Source organism: Excalfactoria chinensis, chromosome 5, assembly GCF_039878825.1.
Source record: "Excalfactoria chinensis isolate bCotChi1 chromosome 5, bCotChi1.hap2, whole genome shotgun sequence".
NCBI lineage: Eukaryota > Metazoa > Chordata > Aves > Galliformes > Phasianidae > Excalfactoria > Excalfactoria chinensis.
Genome location: NC_092829.1, coordinates 10,773,721 through 10,800,012, shown reverse-complemented (window position 1 = coordinate 10,800,012; position 26,292 = coordinate 10,773,721). Strand labels below are relative to the sequence as shown.

Here is a 26,292-nt window from a genome sequence, read left to right as displayed (position 1 = left end):
GAGCGCTGGAGTCGGGGCGCCGTTCGTTTTGAACTCTGCTTTTCAAGCAACTCAATTCACCAACGCACTTGAGCCCTCACTGCCTGCAGTCGGGCGCTAAAAGGAGCCGGCGCCCAACCCCAGCCCCGCCGGCTGCCTCCCTCAGCCGCTCCGCCGCTCCTCTGCGCATGCGCAGCCCGGGGCCGTTAACGGTCGGGCTCTGCGCGCGCCACCTGGCGGCGCCTCAGGGGGTGCGAGACGGAGGCGGGGCGGAGGGCGGAGCGGGGAGAGAGCGGCCGGGAGGGGCGGCAGCGCTGGGAGGGGCGAAGGAACGAGGGCGGGGCTGCGGGAACGAGCTGACGCCGCCACTCGCCGATTGGTCGCCCCGCACCTGGAGGTGCGTTCAGCGGTCGCAGCGCAGCTCCATAGGCCCGCGGCGGTGAACGGAGGCGGACCGCCGAGCGAAGCTGCCCCGCCATAGGCCGCTTCGGCTGCCTCGTCGAACCGCGGGCGTGACGGGCGGCGCGATTGGCCGCTGGGCGGCGGGGGGGCGGGCACCGGCGGCAGCGGCCTCCCGGGGCTGGGGTCCGTCTCGGCGGCAGCAGCGGAAGTCTCGCGAGGGAGCGTAGCCGGGATTTGGCGGCTGGCTGCCTCCCTCCCTCTCGCTGGCTGCGAGGAGCTGGTGTTTGTGTGGAAGGGGGAGGAGGAGGAGAAGGAAGGGACGCGAGAGCAGCCCGAGCCCCACCATCCGCCGACGGGAGCGGAGCGGAGCCCCCGCGCCGGCCGCCGAGCGAGCTCTGTCCTCCCGCCGCCCCCTCGCCCGGCCATGGCCTCGGGAGACACCCTGTACATCGCCACCGACGGCTCGGAGATGCCGGCCGAGATCGTGGAGCTGCACGAGATCGAGGTGGAGACCATCCCGGTGGAGACCATCGAGACCACCGTAGTGGGCGGCGAGGAGGACGAGGAGGAGGAGGACGAGGACGAGTGCTGCGAGGACTGCGGCCCGCACCACCCGCCGCACCACTACCACCACCACCAGCCCATGATCGCCCTGCAGCCCCTCGTCTCGGACGGAGACCCCAGCGGGGCGGGCGGCGGCGCGGCCGGAGGCGGCGGGGGGCAGCTCCACCTGCACCACCACCACCAGGAGGTGATTCTGGTGCAGACCCGCGAGGAGGTGGTGGGGGGTGACGACTCGGACGGGCTGCGGGCCGACGACGGCTTCGAGGACCAGATTCTCATCCCGGTGCCGGCCCCCGCCGGAGAGGACGAGTACATAGAGCAGACCCTGGTCACCGTGGCCGCCGCCGGCAGCAAGAGCGGAGGCGGCGGGTCCTCCTCGGCCGGGGGGGGAGGCCGCGTGAAGAAGGGCGGCAGCGGCAAGAAGAGCAGCAAGAAGAGTTACCTGAGCGGGGGAGGCGGCGGCGGGGCCGAGGGCGGCGGCGGCAGGAAATGGGAGCAGAAGCAGGTGCAGATCAAGACCCTGGAGGGGGAGTTCTCGGTCACCATGTGGGCCTCGGGTAAGTGCGCACCGGACCCCTCCCTCCCCGGGCCCTGAGCCGCGCCGGGGGCCGCCCGGCTCGGTCCGGACGGTTTTGTTTTGAAGGGAGGCCATGTTTTGATGTGTGTGATGGGCGCCGCCATGTTCATCGCCAGGGCAAGTATGGCGGCTCCCCGAAAAGATGGCGGGGTCTGCGCTGCCGCTGCCGCTGCTCCTACCCGGCTCCGACGGGGGGAAGGAAAGATGGCGGCGGCCGCCAAGATGGCGGCGGCTGAGGGGGTGCGGGTGGAGGGAGCAGCGCGCCGCCGGCTCCAGGACTAGGCCGCAATGGCGTAGTTTCTGCAGCAGGGGGAGGCGGGGTGCGCGCGCGGGCGGGCGCACGGTGCGGGGCGCACCCAGCCTCCTCGCTTCTCTCCCCCCGCCCCGCCGCCGCTTCTCCTCCCGCCTCGCCGCTCCCGCTCCTCCCGGCACTTTCTTTCCTCTCGCTCCGGGCCGCCGCCGCCGCCTTCCCGGCTTTCCCTCCCGCCCCTGCGCTGCCTCCGTCGCGCACCCGGGGCCCCATTGGGCCGCATTTCAATGCCGAGCGTGGCCGCGGCCCCGGATGAGGCGTGTGCTGCGGCCCGTGACCGTTAGGCGAGGGGGGCGGGGGAGAAGCGCCCGCCCAGCGCCTCCCGCTGCCGCCTCGCCTCGCCCCGGGGCGGCCGTCCCTCTGAAATACCGTCCGGGAGCGCGCCCGGGGGCTGCGAGAGCTCCGAGCCGGGCGACGGCAAGAGCAGGGCTGGGCGGGGATGGGGCTTTACCGCCCGATCCCGGGGTTGCCGCCGGGAGAGCATGGCCTGGCTGGGGCCTTACGCACCCCCGAGGTGGAGACCGGGGTTCACCGGTGCTTGGGGAGTCCCCTCGGCAGGAGCGGAGCTGACCCGGTGGTGGCCTCGCTGTGCTGGCGGAGCTGGGAGCGGATTCAGGCTGACACTCGGAACACCGCTCAGCTTTTCCTTGGCTGGATCTAACGATTCAAATGGGCTTTTTAATAGGCACGAGGGATCCGTGCACAGGGAGAGTGGAGGTTTCCGAGTTGCTTTTTGTGGGAGTGTCTCTCAAAGGCAAGAAAATCTTGTGGACATGCTTGGTATCTGCAGGGCTGGGGATGGACCTGACATGCGCCAGCCATTCCCATTGATTCTGTTTGTCTCAGTTTCCTCACCCTTCTTTTAAGATGCATAGGGGGGAATTTTTTTGTCCTCAGTAGAAATTTTACTTGTGCTACATTAGTGCTTTCTGGTTTTTGTTTTTTTGTTTTGTTTGGTTGGTTTTTGGTTTTTTTTTTTTTCTTTTTTTTTCTTTCTTGTTTTTTTTTTTTTTTTTTGTAAGAAGAGTTACAGGGAAAGTTCTGTGCTAACATTATTTGAGGGTGGGGGAAAAAAAGCAGCCAAATAACATCATTTCCTGTAACACTCAATGGGTGCATAGTCCTTGAATAATGGGACACCTTTTCTGTGTATCATATTTTTCCTGCTCTTTTTAGTATTCAGTGAGCCCAGCAGAGTATTGGGTACTTGTTAAACTTCTGAGGTGGTCTGCTATGATCATTGGCTATGTTGTCTGTGGTTGACCAGTGGTTTTGTTAGTAAGTGGAGCGCTGAAAGAAAAGTATATTGAATGACCTAATTCTCTTGTCTGAGAAGATACTAAAGAATAGTGATTTTGATTTTGTTGTTAAATAAATGTCCATATTAAAAAGTTTGACAGTGTATTGTTCTTCTGACATATACTTAGTTGACAGCCTAATAAGCCCAATAAAAGTTACCTGCATTTTGATGAACAGAGAATGTTCAGTAAAGACTTTCTTGAGTACAGTTCAGCGGAACAGCGTTTTCTATATGCTTCTGTGTGTCAGTGGAATCTGAATGAAAGTCACTTGTTATCTGTTGTAGAATTGACCGTGCAAGAAAGACAAAAGAAATTAAAACAGACAATTGGGTTTCAGCTATCTAAATAGCTGAATGCAAGTGGCTGTATGACTCATGAGCTGGCAGGATGCAGGACCTCACTGGGATCAATTGACAGCTTCCAGCATGCATTTGTGCTCTGAAATTCAGAGTGCCTGATAGGATGCTTCTTTAGAGCTTCTGTGTGCTGATTTATTACTTGACTGAAATGAATAATGTGCATAATCAATGCGCTTGATTCTGTTCCTCCTTACGCAACTTTTACATCAGGATAGCCGTATCGATTTCAGAGGTTTTGTTCTTTGTGCTCATGACCATGCAAGCCCAGCCAGAATGATATCCACTTGTAATGTAGTGGAGATTGAATTGCATTGGTATGTTTGGCCCAATTATATGCGTGATGCAGAATACCCATTATTACTTGACTTCAAATGGGGAAGAAACTCTCCAAAAGCAATATCATGGATTTCACATGTGAAGAAAAGGCTTGACTTTCCTCCATGTATGCCCACCTTCCACCCTCCTGCCTTGAGTTTCAAAGTCTTTGATAATAACCTCAGAGCAGAGCTTATTAAGCCTGATTGGTAGGCTTTTATACCTTTAATACAGCTTGCTGAATGGTATAAAAGTGATCTGAAGTTGCTCATGGTTAAATGCTGAAGTTCTGTTGCTTCAGTGTGTGTTTTCTGAGGGGGAATGAATTCCAGAAAAATTCCAAAAGAGGAAAAGCTGGAATGAAAATAAACCCCTGGAACAAACTACCTACCTGCCAAAGGAAGGTTTTACTGAGGTTTCTCTGCAGAATCCAGTGTGCTTTGTTTTGAGCAAGCTAGCTGCTTGACCTCTGTATTTTGACATAGTTAAGACTTGTGCTCTCAGCTAATTGACTGGTTGGAATATTTAACAAAAAAGTTTATCAAAAGATGAACAGTAAACGAGGCTGTGAATCACTGTAGCACAATGAGTCCTATATTGCTGGTCCTGGATATTTGTATTGGGAACAAGGGCACTTTGCTCACTGCTGCATGGGAATACAGTGTGGCTTAATTACTGTTTTCCGGTGCTACTGTGTTAGCCTGTACATGCGTGGTGTCAAATGTAACCAAGGGTATATTGTTTGTAAGTGAGTGTAGTACTTTTTGAAACGAGTAGAAATGGTGAATGAAATACATAGCAAGGTGATTAAGGTGGTCTGCTCAGTCCTTCTGTTGTTAATATGGTCAATTCCTAGTTGCTGTACTATTGTTGGCAACAGTTTAGACTTAACCATAGCTTCTCCTACCACCTTAATATTGATGGTAATGTCAAACTTGTGACCCATGATTACTTTAATCTGTTTAGTTTGAAACAGGAATGTTTTGTTCTAGTTTATGTTCGCTTTCCAGATCTTCCAAATAGAATGGTCTTTTTCCATGTGTGAAAACAGATACTGAACAAAAAGTATTTCATTTTCTGAAATGGTTGAAGAGGTATATATCAATGGATATGTTAACCACTTGTGAAAGGAAAGGTATTTGTGCCTTTATCATCTTCAGCTTCAGTCTTCCTGTTTAGTGACTAGGTGTTGGGTACACGATAGTAAAAGAAGGGGAAGATTATTGTGAATTGCTTTCCGAGATTGCATTTACAAGGCTGCTTCTGAGATATGTGAGCACTTGGGAAGGTGGGACTGATGTTCTGGCTCCAGCAAATGCTGGAATTTCAAACAGCTGGAGTTTGATTTGAGGGAGAACTATCCTAGTGAAACCACATCTGCCTCTAAATAAAGATGGACTGTCAAAGCTTTTCAGTCTGAAATAGGTTGTGTTGGCTTACATTGTTAATAATATAGGGTAGCCTGCAGGCTTAAGGCTAAAGTAACACAACCACCCTCAGCATGGCCCAAAGATGTTAAACCATTGTAGTAACCTGTTTCTAGGTGGGGAAGTCTAAGATGAGTATATGTATGGTTTAAAAATGATTTGCGATCTTCCAAAAAGCCCAGGTAGTTGATCCATATTTGGAAACTTGGGGAGGTCGTGTTGGGTTTCTAGAAGATTCTTCAGGACCACTAAAAACCAAACCAAACCAAAAAACACAAAAAAACAAGGCACAGTAAATTACAACAATACTAAAACAACCAACCAACCAAAGAAATATGTTAATATCTTAAAAATAAAAGGGTTTTAATTTAACTTCATATTACAGGGGTGATAAAAATAATCATCTGAGCAGTTGTCTTTTAGTATGGGGCTGCTCCGGAAGTAATGCCTCCTATGTTATTATGTTGGTCCACAATGCCAGAGGAGGTGATGGTGGTGCAGCAGTAGAAATTGAACCTTTCCACCAATATCCATCCCATTCCATGTTGTTGCTGTGTGACGGCAGCAGAGGGGCAGTCTGACATGCAAGTGCGTATGAAGCGAAAGTGTGTCATTGAATTCCTCTATGCAGAAATAATGGCACCCACTGATGTTCATTGACAGTTGTTGGATGCTTATGGAGTCTAATCAATGCATGTAAGAACAGCAAAAGTTGAACTGTGCAGGCAGTCTTTTCCTAGCAGTGACACAGTCATAACAGCTGTGAAGCAGTGGATCACCTCTGCTGCTGCAGATTTTTATGAATGCAGCTCTTGTTCATCGCAGGCAAAAATGCATAACTAATGATGGTGACTACGTTGAAATATAGCGTTTTGTAGCAGAGAATTTGCTCTATCAGTGTTTTTGTTCTCTTTGTAGCTATTGTCATTTCTATGGAAATAAATAGAAAGCATTACTTTCGGAGTAATTTATCCTCTGTAGTTTACTGGTAAAGCTGTTAGGGCAGACCGGTACAAGAAGGATATATGTTTTTTTTCATCATCTTAATATTGTAAAGAACTACTGAATAACTTTCTGCCTTCAGTAAGAAATTTCTTCATGTAGGAAGCTCATTGTTTTTTATCACAAAGAAATTTGCCTCTCCTTGAAGCCTGAACTAAATAACTCCTCTATCTATACATGGGTCTCTGAAATTGCTATGCATTATTTATGCTACACTTCTCCAGAGGTGTAACTAGAATTGGGGAGTTTGCTTTCTATGCTGTATGTTTGTTTTTTTGATGCTTTGTAAGTGGTAAGGAGAGGTGAAGTCACTTAGACATAGTTGTTACTGGGGCTTGATTGAAGGCAGAAAATGTCAAGCAGTCAACATGTCCTATTTGCAATAAGAATATTGGTTAACTTGTTAGCCCCAGTGAAAGTTTGCTTGGACTTTAGCCTCCAAACTTTGAGTTGCTTAGTGAAGGTTGGTAGGGCATTACAACTGAACCTGTGATAAAGTTCTGAATAGAGGACAATGATAAAGGCAATTCAGACTTCCTCCAGCACTTACAGGTTTCTTTATTTCAGTGAGTTGATGGTATCAAGGACCATCATAAGATGGTCAGTAACTAGGATGATCTGAATGCTTAAGAGTGCTCAAGTTAGCTGCTGCTTTTAATAACTTAGTTGACCTGTGGTATGAATCAGGTCTGTCTTGAAGGTCATTAGCCCGTGCTTCAAGGTAGCTGCTGTGTTGTTTTTGTCTTTTCTTTTGTTGACTTAGTTTTTAAAACTGCAGGTCCATCCTGCTGTAGAGCACTTTTTTGGTGTAAGAAGACATGAGTGGTTATTTTTCATGTAACTGTCAAGAATTTATAGTTATGCTTTTGTTTATTTTCATGTGAGGTAATATTTTCATAGTTTTCCTATGTAGAAGCGTTGCTGTGGAATTGCTTTCTGTTGGTGGGCTTTTGGAAGGAAAGGTACTGGCGGCTGGCTTGGCCCTCCAAATAACAAGAAAGCAGAGTTGCACTGAGGGCCTTTAAGCAAGGAAAAGACAGAAGATCTTAAGGAATGTCTATAAATTACCCAGTTGACTCATGCATCCGATCTAAGGCAGGAAATGAAAACTTGTTTCTGTTACAAATGTCATAAAACGGTCAAACTGGAAGTTCTGAGTAGCAGTGGAAATGGCCGATGTGAAGGCAGATGATCCCATTCTTGCTTACAGCCTGGAGAAGGCTTTGCAGTTAGCTTTCAAAAATGGTTCTCTTTTGAACTTGATAATGCCTTTATGTGTGTGTAGGCATCACTAAGTATCTGTTCTCAGCCTTCTGACAGTTCAGAAGAACAAATGGTTGCTGAATTAGAGGTTTATTGTTGAATTTCTAACTCCTGCAGCTGTAAAATTTAGCCTATAATACTTGCTTGAGGTGGAGTCAGTTACTTTCTTTAAAGCACTGATGAAGACTGAAAGGTAACATGGTGAGCAGAAAGCTAGATTAAACTGAAGGAAAATGTCCCAGTTATCAATTTATTTTTAATACTGCAGATTTTTTCTTATTTACACTGCTGTCTTTGCCATGTTGAAGTCAATTTCCCTCTTTTACTATGGAACGTATACATGAACTGTTTGCTATTTGATCTGGTAGATCAGATTAAACTCCAAACAAGCAGTAACATTTCTAGAAATAGCTCAGTGGCAAAGATTAAAAGCAGCCATTACAAATTGAATAAAAATTTCTCCATGGTATATTTCTTTTATTTGCTTATGACTTATCTCTTTCCTCACTTAAGTTACTGAGCAGTGAATAATGTTATTTCCTGTACTTGTGTCAAAAAATCAACCAAACAAAAAAAACCCTCAAAAAAACCTACTTTGCCTGATTTGTTCCTTGTTTGATGATTTCTTCTTATTTATTTTTTAATTGGAGAAATAATATTTCTGTCCTTGTCCACGTTATGTTTCTGTAAATTCACAATTTGATTTTTTACAAAGAATTTACCTTTGCGAGTCATACATAGACTGTACATTAAGTGGTTTGCAAAATCTTCCTGCGTACAGAGTAGGAGAAGTAATGCAGTGGCAAGTTTGTTAAGGCATAGCTGAATAGTTAAAGCTATATATACATCTATTGTCATAGGTGCGTTTTGGGAAGTGGTCTCAGCTGAGAGTGGAAAATGGGATTGATGCTGTCTCTTCTGCCCTACTGATGTGAGCTTTGCAAGGAGGAGATTCGTGGATGTTTCCATTCGCAGCCTTCTGTGCATCTCTGTGGTTTGTGTTTTTAGAAAAAGCAAAGAGGGAGAGAAAACTGTGTTGACGCATTCTGCAGTCTGAATGCGGGTTGTCAGTAACAGCAGGTCTTCAACCTAATTTCCTTGTGGTCCTTAAGCAGAAATCCAGTGGAGGAGCTCTAGAGCAGGCTAAATAGCCGTCTCTAACTGACCTGTAGATCAAAGGTCTGAATGATCCCTATCTGCTGTTGACACATTAGAGGGGTAAGGGCTTAGGCTGTCTTTGCCACTGAAGGAGGAAGCCCCCTGGGGAGAGAGTCACACTGTTGAGCTTTTTGCTTCTTTCAGGCCTATTTGCAAGTGTTAAGGAGAGACAATTTTATGAGCAGGGAGTGAAGCCCTTAGTAGCTGAAGTTTCTTGCCCCTCCATGACTCTTTAGTTGAGGGTCAGTGGTTTCTGAAGCTAAAGATCAGTACTCAGAATTTCTTAAGGTAAGTACCATTCCTCCGCTAGGTTTATTTGGTTGCTGGCTGCTGTTGAGATCTAAGTGAACATTGTAGAGCTTAATTTTCAAGAGATTAAGGTAATTTAAATATTTTCACATTGTTTCAGGAAAAGTGTGTTATCTTTAAAATGCAGCCTACGCTTGTCTGTGTTTAAGTAGATAGGCTACTTCTGCTGTTATTCCCACCCACAGTGTTCTTTGTATTGTTAAGTGTATGGATATCTTCATTCTTTTTTAGTGTAGCAATCCACTAGGGCACTGTGTTCTTAAAAGTGTGCAGCAATTTTGAGTTTGTATTGAGGTGCAGCCTAATAGTTAGTATAATGTATTGATCTTAGCATATATTGAGTTCAGTATTTTGTGTGTTTCAGATGATAAAAAAGATATCGACCATGAAACAGTGGTGGAAGAGCAGATCATTGGAGAGAATTCTCCTCCAGATTACTCAGAGTACATGACAGGAAAGAAGCTTCCTCCTGGTGGAATACCTGGCATTGACCTCTCGGACCCTAAGCAGCTGGCTGAGTTTGCTAGGTAAGTAGGAAGAAGGATTTTCAAACTAAAATTGTTTTCTTTCCAGTGGTTTAATCGAGAATCTGTTAGGCAGTATAAATGATAAATTTAATATGACCTATTCTGTGTAATCATCTTCTAAGCCAAGGAACTAAATTCAGAACAGAGCAGTGAGTTACGTATTAAAATAACTGGGTTCTATATTCATTGGGTGATTTCTTATTTAGTCAGGCAAGGCCAAAATGCATTTATAGTCTGCATCTTTCATGTGAGTAGTCTTAGTTTCTTTGGTGACAAAGGACCAAATAAATGTGATGCAGCATTTGGATTGTTCAGAATAAGAAAGCTAGGCTGAAATAGTGTGTAAAACCACTTACTGTTCTTTTCAATTTCCTTCTCCCCCTTTAAGCTGTGTTTTAGACATAGTTTTTTAATGGAATGATGTGTCTTGTGCTTTCAAGTGCCACTGATTCTTGCAGTTTTGCACTTGTTAACTGTACTGCTTGTATTTTCCCCTAGTGAAACAAAATTTTTACTCATTTACATATGCAATCCGTTGACCTGAGTTACTAGATAACTTATTTTCCGATAGATTTTGTGAAGGCACCCGAGTGCTGTTACAACGAGTAGCATTGACAAGCTCTTGGTGTGGTTTGGAGTGCTTGGGCAGCCTGTAGCCACCAGAGGGCAATCGTGAGGTTACTGGGGAAAAGTCCTGTTGCAACATTAGGGTTGCCTTCTTTGTGTGCATGTGCTTGTAATTACCGAAGGCTCACTGCTTTGTACAGTGCATACACAACGTTAATACTCTGTCTCTGAAAATTTAAGCTTAGCAGCTCACTTCCTGGAGCTGCTGTGATCGTTTTTTCTAATGTTAAAAGCATGAAACTATGCTTATTTTCGTTTTGTTATTAGCTGGACATTCTGCAGAGCTGTGTTGCAAAGCTGTATCACCTAAGGCAGGTGGATGGTCAGATTTTGTTACTCTTGCTTCCTGACTCAGCTGGTGCAGGAAGAAAAGTGATTCTTTTTTGGAATGCCACTGAGCACTGAGTTTTTCAGTTATTTGCTAGGTTACAAGGGCTATTGGCACAACTTTTGATTGGGAAGCTTGCTTAGTTGGATCTTGACGCTCAGCAAGGTTTGTCTGCTGTTGTTCCCTGTTTGATCTTGCTGCTTTTTTCAAGCTGCTTCTATTAGTTTTCACTGTGTATGCAGTGGAGGACCTCTGGCACATACTCTATTTTCAGTTGTTGTAATTAAGCCATTGAACTGTGGATATTGAAAGCTCCTAGAAAGAAGCAGGGAGCGAACGCTGCAAAACTGTCTAATCTGAAAATGGGGCTGCTCGAAAAGTAATGCCTCCTATTTTGTTATGCTGGCTCACAGTGCCAGAGTCAGATGTTGGTGGTATGGCAATAGAATCGAAACTTTCCCACTAGTATTCCATTACATTGTGTTTCTGTGCAATAGCCTGACAAAATGGCACCTGATGTGGAAATATGTATGAAGTAAATGTTTGTCATTGAATTTCTCCCTGTGAGAAAAAAATGGCACCCACTATCATTCATCAGTGCTGAAGGTTTACGGAGACCAAGCAGTGGGTGTGAGCACAGTGTGGCAATGGGTGGTGCATTTCAGCAGTGGCAGCAGCAACAATGGGTCACCTCCATTGGTGCAGATTTTTACTAGTGCAGCATGCAGGCTTTTGTTCCTGGTTGGCAAAAATGCACAGCTAATGCTAGTAACTATACTGAGAAATAGTGATTCAAAGCAGAGAATTTGCTCTATCAAACTGTGTTCTTGTACTTTCTGTACCCATTTCCCATGGAAATAAATGGGAGGCATTACTTCTGGAGCAAGCTATGTTTAAAAAGAAGTCATTAAGGACTGAAAAAGAGATTTTATCTGAAATGTTGTGTGGTTCTGCCTATTGTTGCTGTTGTTACTTGGTTTGCTAATCATGATCAGAATGAATGGATTTTCCTCTGAGACTTGCAGGGAGGGTGAATATAATTTTCTGTGAAAGCAAAATATAAGTGTTAGTTTGAGTGTATGTAGTATTCCAATTCTAAACATATCTGCTAATCATGTGTGTGGAATAGTGCTCTCAGGTATTTCAGAATGTTCTGAAACCTTTGGTTCTGCTAAGCACTGAGGTACTTACATACAGCTGTCTTCTGTTATGAAGTTTAACATCTTGTCATAGTGTCTTCTCCATGCAAATACTGAGTGTTACTGTCTGGATTGGTTTTGATATTTGATATGCTTTCTAGGTCTTAAAATTACAAGATTTTGTCAGGTATTTCTGAATGTGCCTTAGTATTGTAAAAAGTAGTGCATTTTTAGGTTTGAATTCTTTTTCTGGCATCTGTAAAATTCCCACTTTCTCTTGATGGAATGTTCTAGGGAATTCTAGAGCTAGAATTTACAGCAGATAACAGAAAAATTGAGTTTTCTATGTATGGTCTCATACTTTTGCTGCTAATATGTCTTTGTACAGGAGATGAAATGTGATCCACTTCAGTCACAGGGCAAATACACGTTGGTATTGGGAATGTACAACCTTTGACAGTATCCACGAGTTGCTCTGATTCTGTACAAATTAGCGATAGCTTAATTCTAGATGTGTAAAAACCTCAGGCATGCAATGTTTTTGGAAAACCTTTGATTTGTTGGTCAGAATCAATGACTCCAATTTTCTACTCCTGTTTTAAGAAAGAAACATGAAAAGAACAACCCAACACCTTTGTACATTAGGTCTGAAGTGATTGTGTATAGCTGAAACTGATGACATGGGTATATTAGAACACTGTTTGTTTTGGTGTTGACCCTCTCAGGGAGTGAAGTATGTTGAAAGGACCCATTTTAGCTAATAGCATGTATTCAAGCTCTAATATCTGCAAATCATTTTTCTACTAGTAATTGTCATAGTTACCTGAATACCACATGCAGCCATCACTAGAAACCTTCTTGCACAGCAAAACTGGAAGAAAAAGCTTAGTTCTTGTATGGGAATTGGCTTTGGAGGTACTAGGAGTACAGTGTATTTTTACTTCTAAAAGGATTTGCTTATTTAATGCGAAGTTCTTTGAAAGTTTCAAACGTTGCTTGAAGGATTTCTTGAAGATGTGTAATTATGAAATTCTCAGATGTATTGTGAGAACTTTGGGCAGCGCATGAATTCAAAACTCAGAAAGTAGCATGTGCTCTGCTGAAAGTATTACATTTAAGTTCAGTGATTTAAAGAAAAACATCTGTGTATAGTCTACGTATAAGGAAGCATAAACTGACTCGGAGAATTTAATACTAAGTTAATTTGGTGTAGTCAAAAACAAGATACCTTGGGATGGATTTTCTTAAAGATATTTGGAAAAATAGTACTATGTGTTTGTAGAAATAAGATACTAAAAGTGAGGCTCAATTCACTGTATAACAATGCAGCTTATTTTTGATTAAGTTGACTGAGATGGTTGCCTTCATTTATGTGAACAAATGTCTGAGGTTAACTTTAAATAGACAAAGCTTGGACAAGCTAAAGGCTTGCTTTGCAGCCTTCTAATTCAAAACTATGGCCTTATTAGTATTTAATTGTAGTATGAACAGATTTCAGGTAGGGGTCTGGACTTCTGAGCTCAGTGAGTACTGAAGTGTGGGTGTGGGTGGGTGTTTTGATGCTTGGAATCTTCTGTAGAACTGCAGCCTTTTTATAAATAAATAAATGAACGCCAAATTGCAGTAACTGAGCCTATGGAAGAGGCACCACTGTGACACAGCTGCTAGGTGGCATAGCAGAGCAAGCATTTCAGCAGCTGTTCTGTTTTACTTCTTTTTCTCCTGATGCATTTGTAATTGAGTTGTGTAGCAGGAATCTGGGCCTTTAACTGGAGCTGCTACTTCCAGGAAAGGTTTTTTATACATTCTGAAACTGTTGAAAATGCTGCAAATAACCCAGCTGTGTCAGAACATTGAGATGTGTTCAGTTATTCTTAGAAGATCTGTGCGTTTTACCTGGTTGGGCAACTTCAGGAATTTGACAAATAAAATTGCTATTATGTGTCTTATGTACACTTCAAAAGAGCAATAAAAAAGAAAGTGAAAAAGAATGTGTGCATTTATCTTTGGCAGTCAAGTCAGAATTTGAAATACTAGTTGTCAACGTTCTGCTAAGAAAGAGATGAAACCTAGTAATTACTGCTCTCTTTTTTGATGCATTTTGTCTGGGACACTAAAATTCCCCTAAGGTGAAATAAAATGTTTCATCCAAGTCTGAATAGATTACAAGTAATTCTGTGTGGAAAAAGTCATAAAAGCTTGGAGAAATAGCCGATGTATTTTCAGTTGCTGAATGTGGAAGATGTCTTGAAATTCCCCCAAAGCCACTTAAAACCAGCATCCCTGGTTTTAATTTTTTCCCCCTCTCATTTTCCCCCTTGGTGGTTACGTAGCTGAACTGTCTAAAGGCAATAGAACAAACACAAATAAAATGCAAAGAAAGAAAAAGAGAAGATGGTGTAGCTGGGGAATTGGCACAGTAAGGGGACTATCCTTTCCATGGCTTTATCTTCTGCTCCTCTTAGTACCTTTTCTGAAAGAGAGCCATTATAAGAACTGCCCTTCCTGTTCAGATCACTTTCCAAAATGGGTAGAAAACAAAGGAGAGGAAGCTGCCTTAGAGTTTGAAATCAGACACCCTTCTTAAGAGTGACAAAGCATTCTGGCCACCTAGATTTATATGACTTAGGCCTCTTTATAAAGTATACACTTCTGTACTGGTTTTGTTCTTGCTGAGAAACTTAAAAGGGCAGTAAACTGACAATTACCCACATTATTTTACTGGGGGAGGAGAATCTCTTGCTCTGTACAATGCTGCAAGGTTCACTCTCTCACTGATGTGTTCCAGTTATGCAGAACAAAACTAGTAATTATTTCTGCCAGAAGTTTAGGGTCAGCAAGACCAGTTTCATTTTACAACAGTTTTTTTGACCTGTTTGTGGACAAAGCATACTAAAACACTGAATGTGTGGGTTCTCCGGTTGTAGATAGATTCCTAGGACACCTTGTACCACTCCTCTTGTGACTATTTATCCGAAAGCCAGTCTGGCCAGTTTCAAGAATCCTTTAGTGCTAACAGATAGGCAGGGACACCTGTTAATTCTGCCTCAGTAGGGCAGTACAAGGGCTGTGATGAAGTGAGGGTGCTGACTTAAATGGTAGTGACGATACTGGTATAGAATAATTTCCTCGTTCTCTTAATGGAGACTCAGTCATCTGTAGAGGTGAATTATCACTGCTGGTCACCAGAGACCTCTGGGAAGAGTAGAAGTTGCCTGAGGGAGCAATGCTGTTGAGGTTTATGCACAGAAAGAGAAAAAAGAATGTGAGGAAAGTAGGTTTAACAAGCATAAAAGGGAGATGCTGGAACAGGAGTTGTATGCTGTTAGTTTTTGGTTTGTGCTTTAAGGTAACAATTGTATCCATCTTCATGATTGTGGAGATTGAAAGTCTTTTCAGGTTCACTGGGTGGGTGAAAGGAAGTAGTTAGCTGTTACATTCTGGTATTGTAGTGACAGAGTAACATTCTTCATTTTGAGGGGTTGGGTGGTTCAATACCTGCAAATTCATGCAATTTGCTGCATGGGTAAGAGAGTACTTTCATGGACCTCATTCCGTGCAGTTATTAGGTTGCTTACATTTGTAACCTCTTCTCTTATTTTGTCGCACCCCTGTCCTCCCTTCCCCAGTGTGATGCTTTAAGTACAATTTAAGAGGTATAGTCTTTAATTGCACTGTCCCAGTACCATCATCCAAAAGGTTCACTTCTAGTGGAAACTTGCAGCAGAAGTGAGAATTCTGGTCCTGCCATTTAAATTGACTTTCAGCAAAGGCAGCTGTTCTGGTAGTTCCACTCAGGTATTAATGTGTGTGTTTACAGTTGTTTTAAATAGTGGTGTATATTAGAGTTCTGTTTTTGATTAATATTTCAGGCTAAGAAAACTTGGATGGAGCTGGTAGAGATGCTTTAATGGGTGGAATCCAAATATCTAACCACCAGCAAGAGCTACCTGCAGCAGTGTAATTAAGGTCAACAAACCAGGTTCTAGCATGGTCTCCTTTTGCAGAAAGTTAGTTTGTTTAAAGTAAGACCAAAAGCTTTTTTCTAAGACATTTGAAATGTCTTTCAATTCTTCTTTAAGTTGCTGTCCACATAGATTCCACTGAACGATGATCAGGGGTATCTTATACCAAGTATGAGTAGTGTGAGAATTGCCTATTAAAGCTGTTAACATCTCTTTTTAGTGATTCCAGTTTATTTAGTCTCTTTTACAAAAGGTCTATTATGAACTCAGAATGGTGGTGTTTTTACTGTTTCTGATGATATCGTGGCCATCGTGGGCTTTTGAGTATTTTGGTTTTTGGGGTCAGGGAAATCACTGAGCCAACATCTAACACACTGATAATGTTAAAACAGGTATTCATGGGACCAGCATTGTCCAGTTAGGATGTCTGTTGGTATTACAACATGATGCTGTTCTTTCACATCACATGTTGTCAGTATATTTCTTGTTTGCCTGTCTTGGTATTGCAGATGTGCATTTCAGTGCTTTCTCCTTCTGTAAAATACATTGAGACACAATAAGGAGCATGCTATACAAAGGATAGTTAAGAGCTTTCCATATAGGTACCGTGTGTGGTTCATTGTTTTTTTTCCTGTAGTCTTAATGCCTGTACCATAGTTACATGGTATTACATGGATTTTAAGTGTTCAGAACTTATATTAAACTAAACTCAGCACCGCCATTCTGTATGCCAGTTGGGTCATATACATTAAATATCATCATAACATTATCTCAGCTAGTCTGTAATCTCAGGAAAAGTTACCAGGAAGGTTAAGATAATAAAGAGAATGGCCTGCAGGAACAAAAATAACTTGCTGTGTTCCAGATTGATGGTGCTGGCAGTGGCACAAGAAAAGCTTTGTCAATACAAATAGTTCACAACCATTTTCTAGAAGATTGTTGAATCCACAATTCTCATGTTCTTTACCCTTTCAGGAGGCTACAGTGTTCTTTGGTTAGCATTGTACATATTCAGTGTAGTCTGCAGATGCTGAGCTAGTAGGAGTGTCTTCTCCTCTCAGAGAAAGAAACAAATGGTAGCCACTAAATCCAAGGGTAATGGGGTTTTAAAAATTTATTTATTTATTTATTTATTTGTACTCTGTCAAAGAAATCACTATTAAGTGCTTTCAGCAGTTCACTTGAACTATGCTATGTCTGCAGATGGAGAGGAGTTGGATTATACTTAAAAGTGGGCCCATGTGGATCTATTGAAGTTCAGTGTAGAAAAGGTTTTACACTGAGGTCAGAGTAATCCCAGATACATGTAGAGGAAGAACAAGAACTCCTTGAGAGTAGCCCTGCAGAGAAGGACCTGGTGGGTGAAAAACTGGACATGAATCAGCAGTGTGCTCTTGCAGTTTGCAAGGCTAGTGACACTGTGGGTTCCATCAGAAGAGGGGTGGCCAATAGGGACAGGGAGGTGATTGTGTCCTTCTCTACTCTGCCCTCATGAGGCCCCATCTGGAATACTGCATCCAGGTCTGGGGCCTCCAGAACAGGAAAGATATGGAACTGTTGAAGGGGGTCTCTGCATAGGGGCATTGGAACTTGATGATCCTTGGAGTATTCTATGATTCTATTTCTCTTGCCCACGGAACCATAGGAGACTCTGTTGGTAGTTCTAAGGAGTTTTTACTGAATCTAGTCTTCAAGAATTTACAGCAATGTTTTTCACTTGTTAGGCCTTAATTCAGCCTCAGAATGACTTCCATTCTTGTCTTCTCCTGTTTGTCCGCATGAATGAGGCAAGTGAAACTGTAGATTTTAGTGCTTCTTCAAGGAATGTGACAGTGTCAACCCTGGAGTTTACCTTCAAAGAAACAAATGTTTCTTTCTATGTTTCACATAGTTGAAATGAAGAACTTTTAACATATTTTCCCTGCATATATTCAGAATAGTTTTGAACATTTAGAAGTTGCATTTTATCCAGCTTCAGATCAAGTGTTTAAGAATGTACGTTAAAATGCATGTTCCTTTTTGGTCTCTCCTCAAAAGTCCATTATTCCATGTCTGTTTTCAGGGTCTGCCCTCCTATGGCTTAGAACTATCTTAGATACCAGTGGACTCCTCTGCTTATCTCTTTTTGTACTCTCAGCTAACTGTTGGAACAAGACTGTTGTAATGTTGCTGTTAGAATGTTAGGGAGTGTTATGTCTGCATTTGAAACACTGAGTTTCTATGCAAGTGTTCATTTACTGGTTTCCAGTATGGTCACTGGCAGCTGCTGGTATCTGCAATGTAATGGTGAATACCCCTATCAGTAGCCAAAATTGATTGCTTGTCAGTTTTCAAGAGTGGAATCCATGTATACAATAACTTCAAGAAATATCACTTACAGTTTCTGTGGTCATAACAGATGTCTACATTGTGCAAGTTCCACAACTTGCCTGCCTTCCCTGCTTCTGTGGTGCTTCTGTATCGTGTGGTGGAACTACTAGCGTGACAGGCAGGTTGAGGGAGGTGATTCTCCTCCAGTCTCATGAGACACTGCCTTAGAGTACTCTGGGACCCTCAGCACAAGAAGGACATGGATCTGTTGGAACAAGTCCAGAAGAGGCCATGAGGATAATCAGACTGCTGAAGCACCTCTTCTGTGAAGACAAAGAAGCATTCATTTTGGAGAAGAGACCTTAGACCGCCTCCTGGTACCAAAGGGGGGTCTGAAAGAAAGCTGGAGAGGGACTTTTTCTACAAGGACGTGTAGTGATGGAACAAAGGATAATGGTGTTAAACTTAAAGAGAATAAGTTCTGGATTAGGTATAAAGAAGAAATTATGCCTTATGAGGTGGTGAAGCACTGGAACAGGTACCACAGAAAAACTGTGGATGCTCCATCCTTGGAGGTGTTCAGAGCCAGATCGGATGATTGGCTTTGGGCAACTTAGGCCTAAAGGGAGATGTCTCTGCCCATAGCAGGAGGTTGAAAGTCTGTGATCTTTAAGGTTCCTTCCAGTCCGAGCCATTCTTGGATTCTAAAATCTGTTGAAATTATCCTGTCCTTAATGTCCTGGTGCAAGGTGGAGAAGCAAAGATAAATAAGCCACACAGGCACAAGAAAAACAAGATTTTCAAACAAAGTGTCAATTGCAATTCATGTAAATCAGGAAAATCCTCTTTTCACATGTTCAGAGGACAAGGAATGTAGTGTTAAGTATTTTATTCTCTGTTTCAGAGGTCCTGTTAAAAAAGCTGAATTTTCCAAATATCACAATATGCTTTAGTGTTATTGTAAGGCTTCTAAAGACATTAAACTGAGTATTAATGGTTCACATGATACTATCAAGTGTGTACATTATGAAGGCAGTTATTGGAGAAGAGCTGCCTACCAGTGTCTTTCTAATAATGGGTTTTTTTTTCTTTCTTTCTTTTTAAGAATGAAGCCAAGAAAAATTAAGGAAGATGATGCTCCACGTACGATAGCTTGTCCTCACAAAGTAAGTCAAGTTTTCTCAGCTTCTGAGAAGGTAGCAGTTTGTAGATCCGAATTTTGTATTGATATTCTCTTGACAATAAATAAAATGTCTTGCTGTAAATAGATTATATACTTTGCTAACTGTATTTAACTTATCACTCTTTAGAAGCTTCCTTAAAAACCTTCAACTGAATAATGTATTATTCCCAATTCTTGTCTTAAGGTTAGTGCATCCCTAATCTTCTGGTAACCATGATGCACAGTCCCTAACATGCTGGTTTTACTGTTGTGATTTCCCGCCACCCAAGAATACATACTTGAAAGAATGTTCTGAAAGCTGTTCAAAGTACGTTCCTAAGATCTATATATCATCTGCTTGGAAGCTATGACAGATTTGGGAGTCTAGATCGGGAATCAGCAATCTGTGGTGCAAATGCCAAAGTTAGCATTATTGGAAGACTGGAATTACATTCCACAGAGCTGGGGGATGCATCATTTTGAGAGAGGGGTTTGGAGATAACAATTCTGATCTACTGATAGTGGGGAAGGCACAGTCTTGAACAAATTCTGTAGTCACTGAAATCGGTAGTTTTATCATTACTGCATTACCCGGCTTCTGTAGAGCTTCTGTTAGCCAGATTATCTTGTAATGAAAAAAGAGAAAAACAATCTTGCTGACTTCTGATCTAGATAGTGCGAGCCTGAGCAAATAATCAGGGGAGATAGTTAGTAGTGCATATTAGAGAGTATGAATAGAAGGCTTCTTCCTGACAGTTGTAGTGAAAGAAGTTGTCACTTAGTTCTGGACTCCTCTTTGTGCTTCTGTTGATTTCCAGTTCTTTACATTCTTCATATGTCATGTTTTTACTGCAGTTCAGTGCGTGGAGATGCTAGAACATTTATTCTGTACAGTAGTGAGAAACGATGCCTTCATTTTCTGTTTACTTTTTCATAGCTTCAACTTCATCTAAAAAGGGAAAAAGGAATATCCTTCCACCTCCTGTATTTTCTAGTGTTGTATATTTGATTTCAGTTTAAAAAAGAAAAATACTATAAAAGATGTAATTGTTCCTGTCAGAGGAAACTTCAAAATAAATGCAAACAAGTTCATGGTGCCTTTATTTTGCTGAAGTACTTCTTAAATTAGCTGAATTCTAGTACCTGAAGAGAGAACTTTTCTTGAAAGGATTAATTTCCTGTTTGTATTAAGAAAAAGGCATGTTTAAATGTGGTTATTAGATTTGAATAAATAGTTTCCATGGAGAAAGCCTGTAGAATAGGATACTAGTTGTTGATTTTTTCTTTAGGTTCTGTTGTTGAACTGTGTGACTCATAATTTAGCCATGCTGGTAGCCTACTTTTACATAAAAAGAGTATCATTTGGAGTACCCATAGAGTGTAAAGTGGTTAAAGGAATTTAGTGTAATGCAGGAAATATATTTCTAAAGCGTATTATAGGTTTCTATTGAAAGAAAGGTTGAATAAAGAGAGTACCAGGCCACTGCTAGCCTAAGCGTAGTCTGCAATCAAAAGAGGTAGTCCTGTATCAATGCAGTGTGTATCCCAGACTAAGAGCCTCTGATACCATATCTGAGTTGGAGTATCTTCTCCTTTCAGATTGAGTTGACAGTAACTCACAAAGTCTTCAACCTCATTTAGTTTCCCAGTATCACTGTGGGTTTAAGCTGTTTAATCAATTGTTGTCTTTTTATCCCAAAGTGATAGTGTTTGGTTTTCTTCTTTAAGTGTGCACTAGGTGGTATTTGTAAGCCATTATGTGCTGGAAACACTCTTATCTCTTCCCAGGAGTGAGAAAGGCAGAGAAGGAAACGGATGAAAAGCTGGGAGAGGTAGCAGTGCAGATGGAGATTGGTGCTAGAGAGTAGCCTGTGATACGTTATTACAGAATATATCACTTACTGGAGTTTTCTAGTAGTCAGTATGCACAGTACACAGCATGTTAAAGGATATACCATAGATAGCCATGAACTATCATTCTATCTAATGTTTTGATGTTTTGTTTTTATTTTCCTTGAAAGTGTATGTGCTTTTGTTTAGTTCATTCATTAGCTTCTACCAGAGCTGCATCTTTTCCATAAAACTGTCCTATTATTTATTTGAGTGCACATGGTTCATAACTCTAAGTGAGAAGAGAGTTTTTTTGCTTGTTTAGCTTTACAAATGTTAGCTTTCATTGCATAGTTGTTGTGTTTTTTTGTTTTTTTTTTTTTCTTAATAATTGATAGGGGTCTCCTTCTCATGGCCATCTTAGGAGAAAGATTCAGAGTATGAAAGCATGTTAAATGCTTTTATTGAAGCAGATAAAACCATTGTAAGTACTAGCTTACAGGCTGATTGAGTTTCACTGTTATTTTTAAGGGCTGCACAAAGATGTTCAGGGACAACTCTGCTATGAGGAAGCATCTGCACACTCATGGCCCTCGAGTACATGTATGTGCAGAATGTGGAAAGGCCTTTGTGGAGAGCTCGAAACTAAAGCGACACCAACTAGTTCATACTGGAGAGAAACCCTTTCAGGTATTGTAAACTTCAGACTACAACTTATTTGTTAGAATGTGAATAGAGTGTAACTCTTAATATGGCTTCTGTATCACTTTGGGGACAGTGTGTTTTTGCTTGTTTTTCAATGACCAGATGAAGCGCTGGATGATGATCTTTAAAACTGGGTGACTTCTTAGGCTATCCTTTGTCTACTTCTGTGTCCATTAATAGCAGTTAATGAGTTGTTTGTACACAAAAGATATCTTCTATAAAAAATGTAAAGTTACATATACATATATATATATATGTGTGTGTGTGTGTGTATATATACATATACCCACTTTAAAAAGGAAGTTTTCAGTTACTACCACATGAAGAAAATGTATTCTTCCTCCATCTGAGGAGTGCTGTGATAGTCCTGTAGCCAACCTGGCCCTGTCTCTCAGGGTTCTTTGCTCAGTTGTCTTACGATACTGATTTATAGTAGTAGGTATCAATCAGTTTTCAAATTATGGCAGTTAACTGTGTGTTCTTCCATTCATATCAAATCATGTGAGCTTTTGCCACCAGAGGTCCCCAGCCTTCTTCATATGATCTTATTCACATAAATAGTCTTCTCAGGTATTCGTAGTCTTGAGCACACTGATTCACTCCTATGCACTTGAGATATGTATTTTTGGTTATTTCTTTACATTGGAGAAATAAATCATTTCAGAGATTTGATTTGCGGCATTCAGTTATGTGCATGTGTTTGAGCTGCTTTGTGTTTCCTTGTTAGTATTTGCTGCAAAACATGCTACTCTTTGCATTCTGAGCTCATCTTGAAAGTAAAGTTTGTAAAGCAAGCAAATCTGTGCAGCTTTTTATGAAAAAAAGGAAATTCTGCTGTGGGACTGTTTCTGTTTTCTAGTACAGCTTAGCAAAATATTGTTTGAGCTGCAGAGTGGTGGGGTTCTTGTGTTCTAGTGAAAGCATTCCCTTGCAAGGAGTTTCTTTCCTCTTTATAAACTGGTGTACAAAACAACCAGAAATATTCACATTATTTTTTTAAATACAATTAATGGTGATGCCTAAAGATGTGCTTATAATAAACCTCAACATCTGTTGTTATGCATGTTCAGTGTTAGAATGTTTTTCTACTCTGTGATTAAGGCAAGTGCTACTTTTCTTAGCTAATGGAATGTGTGTTTTCCTTTCAACAGTGTACATTTGAAGGATGTGGAAAGCGTTTTTCACTGGACTTCAATTTACGCACACATGTGCGAATTCATACTGGCGACAGGCCCTATGTTTGCCCATTTGATGGCTGCAATAAGAAGTTTGCGCAATCAACTAACCTGAAATCTCACATTTTAACACATGCTAAGGCCAAAAACAACCAGTGAAGGTTGGAGGAAAAGTTCTTGAACTCAAAACCATCTTACAGGAGAATGAATTGAAAATAAATACGCTTCCCCTTTGTATATTGTTTCTAGGAAAGAATTTTAAAAAAAAGAACCCTACAAACCTAAAGGACATGTTTTGATAAGTAGTAAATAAAAAGCAAAAAACTTTCAGGTGACATTGCTGAGATGCTCTACCTTGCTCTGTAATCCCGTTTCAAGAACACGGTGTTTTGTAAAGTGTGACCCTGACCAGAGGGGTCGGTTCGTGAACTTGCATCAAAAAAGACGATTCTTTATACAACAGTGCTAAAATGGGACTACTTTTCACATTCTTATAAATATGAAGCTCACCTGTTGCTTACGATTTTTTTAATTTTGTATTCCAAGTGTGCATATTGTACACTTTTTGGGGATATGCGTAGTAATGCTATGTGTGATTTCCTGGAGGTTGATAACTTGCTTGCGGTAGATTTTCTTTAAAAGAATGGGCAGTTACATGCATACTTCAAAAGTATTTTCCTGTAAAGAAAAAAAGTTATATAGGTTTTGTTTGCTATCTTAATTTTGGTTGTATTCTTTGATGTTAACACATTTTGTATAATTGTATCGTATAGCTGTAATGAGATCATGTAGTATCAAATATTAGATGTGATTTAATAGTGTTAATCAATTTAAACCCATTTTAGTCACTTTTTTTGGAGAAATACTGCCAGATGCTGGTGTTCAGTGTAATTTCTTTGCCTGTTCAGTTACGGAAAGTGGTGCTCAGTTGTAGAATGTATTGTACAGGCACTGACCTTTTATTAACACCTGATAATATGTACATCCCATGTAATAGAAAGGGCAACAATAAAACAGTCATCCTAAAGAAAGAATATGGCAGAAAATGATCTGTAAGCACAGTCTATTTTCTTTTGTCCAGAGCAATCCTAGTTCCTCTTGATCTTCCCGATATTGGAAGCTAAATAAACTCAAGTTTCCTTACTTTGCATTCAATTACAATGATTTGTGATGAAATTCCGTAATGCCACATCAGGTGGTATGCATAAATATAATTGATGACTACAGTTCTGTTTTTGTGTGACCTAGACTTCCATTAACTGGAATGGTGGATTTGGAAACTCGTCAGTATAGTGAGATTTCAGTATGCCTGGAAAGCAAGTGGGTGAAGCAATACGGTAAATAGCTAAATGTGGGCACTGTGCTTAATTGTAGGAGAGGAATCTTGATGGTTTAAATACAATAGGACATGGGAGAACTGTGGGGCTTGGTCACAGCAGGAAAAGGAAAGCTGTCATCTTCTTTCGGCTGTCTTGTTTGACTGAATATTTCTTGGAACCCCCTTGGATGCCTTTTACTTTAGAACAGCCACTCATAGTTCTCAAAGAACTTCATGGATTTTGGAAGGTCTGGCTAAAAGTGGTTACTTCTTGTTTGTTCAAGTGTTCAAAATAAGAAATATGCAGATAATATAGTAAAAATGTGACTGACTAATAAACATGAGTGCACATAAATTGATAAGTAGTATTTTTTAGAGGGATGTGGCATGTATTTTATACTAAAAACTGTTATTTTTTTTCTGAATTTGTTTCCTACAAGGTTTGTCAAACTTCATGGCTGACACAGTAAGTAAGTCTTACTTTTGAGACCAGTAGACTGGGGAGAAAACAATGATAATACAAATACAAAACTACACTGAAAAGCAAGAAAATTGCCATCTGTACTTAAGTTAATTTGAACTCTATGAATCCAGTCTGAGGTTATTAGGGGTTGGAAGAGAGGTGGGCTATTCAATTATAAGCAATGCACTAGAACTTTGGCAGTATATATATATTTTTAAAAGCAGTTATTGAGCAGGATAATATTCTTAAATTTGTATAGTTGCAGTTAAATTCTGTGTCCAGTTAAATTAGTGTCTGTCCTTTTTGGAAGGAAATAAAATGAGTTCAGTCTAGTTCTAATTGACCTTTTTTTTTTAATAGTATATGTGGTTTCAGTCTTGCACGAAACTCTGTGTCATAAAGTGGTACCAGTTATATTGAGTTGCAAACTAAAGGGATGGCTTGATGGTGTCTGTTCCTTATCCTTGAACATGTGTTTGCCACTGAGTTACATTTAATCTTGTTTTAAAGCTGTGCTGGAAACTGAAACTTGTGTTGTCTGTAGTTCTATTGCATCTGTGTAAGGGAGCATCTCATCTAAGCCTCAAATTGTTAAGCATTCAGGACATCCCTGAATCTGAGGAGCAACATTTAGAAACATGAAAGATCTTTCTTTGTTAACTAGTGAAATTCATACTGGGATTGAATAAATAATTACAATAAGCAGTAAGTTATTTATGCATTATAGTTTAATTGGCACATTGTGTTCTTAAAACTGCAGGAATAGTTGATTCCAGAGCTCTCCCTATGCATTTTCAGTGAAATTACAAGTTTTGAGAATAACAACAAAGTGGACTCCGCAAACTATCATGGCCAACTTCTAGCCACAAGTTCCTTCTTTATACCATGAATCTGTGAGCAAGCTCAGGTAAGAAGAGGAGAGCCTGAGGGCTGGGGGAGTGCAGCCTGTAGTTCTTAAAGGAGCAAAAGATGTAAATGTCTATTCCCTCATGCCCATTAAACTTCACCAGTGATTTATGCTTAATGTTACCTTGACTGATTCTCCTGCAGTTGAAATGGAAGGAGAAAATTCTGAAAGACTGTGTGCACATAAATTCCTGAAGCTTTCTATCTTCTGAACTCAGATGAGTTTTTTAATTGTAGAATTTAATAGACTTTTTAGCTGTGTCTTTGTTCTGCCTGTAGCAATAGTTCTTGTTTTAAATGCGAGGCAAATGGAACTCATTAGTTCTAAAGACTACTGTTCTTAAAAAGTGAGTAGGAAGAGCCCAGGTACAGCTTTGAAATGGTAAGCGAATAAATTCTTAACAGATAACACTGAGATCTTTATTGCTCTCTGCAAGAACTGTGGCCACACTTGTCCTTGGCACTGGTTGTCTTCTTTTTGGACCGAGAAGTTTACTGTTGAGATAGTGCAGTCTGATGTTTCTTTTTTTTTCTCTGTCGTGGTCACAAATTGTCAATCAAGCTCTACATGGAACATGTTCTAGCAATGTATGTTGTCAGCAATAATATTTTCAAGGCAGATTGAGGTCCTTTCTGCCAATTCCACAGTAAATGAGGAACAGAAGAAGAGATGCTTAACAGCAGTAACAAAATTACTGGGGTATTAAAATGTTTGAATAAAGCTAGTGTTTTTAAGGTGGTTATGAAATATGTTAACACTTGGTCCTCGGTTATCCTAAGGTGCTCACAGGACAGATTTCATCAGTGCATGCCTTGGAAAGACTGGAACTGATCAGTCTTCCTACTCAGTTCAGATGAATAAACTCAAGGG

The 26,292-nt window shown here is 41.4% G+C and overlaps 1 protein-coding gene across 1 annotated transcript; it reads left to right on the top strand.

Annotated features, from left to right (window-relative positions):
- Positions 1 to 503: 503 nt before the first annotated feature.
- Positions 504 to 24,410, top strand: YY1 (YY1 transcription factor). The gene is made up of 5 exons (XM_072338349.1): positions 504 to 1,502; positions 9,331 to 9,493; positions 18,968 to 19,028; positions 21,386 to 21,544; positions 22,711 to 24,410. Exons 1-5 carry the CDS (start codon positions 806 to 808, stop codon positions 22,891 to 22,893), a joined length of 1,263 nt encoding a protein of 420 aa, XP_072194450.1. The 5' UTR covers positions 504 to 805; the 3' UTR covers positions 22,894 to 24,410.
- The last annotated feature ends 1,882 nt before the right edge of the window (positions 24,411 to 26,292 follow it).

Bases quoted from the DNA above. Each gene is read 5' to 3' on its own strand.
- YY1 (XM_072338349.1), top strand. From the start codon at position 806: ATGGCCTCGGGAGACACCCTGTACATCGCCACCGACGGCTCGGAGATG. The intron at 1,503-9,330 runs GTAAGTGCGCAC...TGTGTGTTTCAG, and splicing joins GGTCACCATGTGGGCCTCGG to ATGATAAAAAAGATATCGAC. The intron at 21,545-22,710 runs GTATTGTAAACT...TCCTTTCAACAG, and splicing joins CTGGAGAGAAACCCTTTCAG to TGTACATTTGAAGGATGTGG.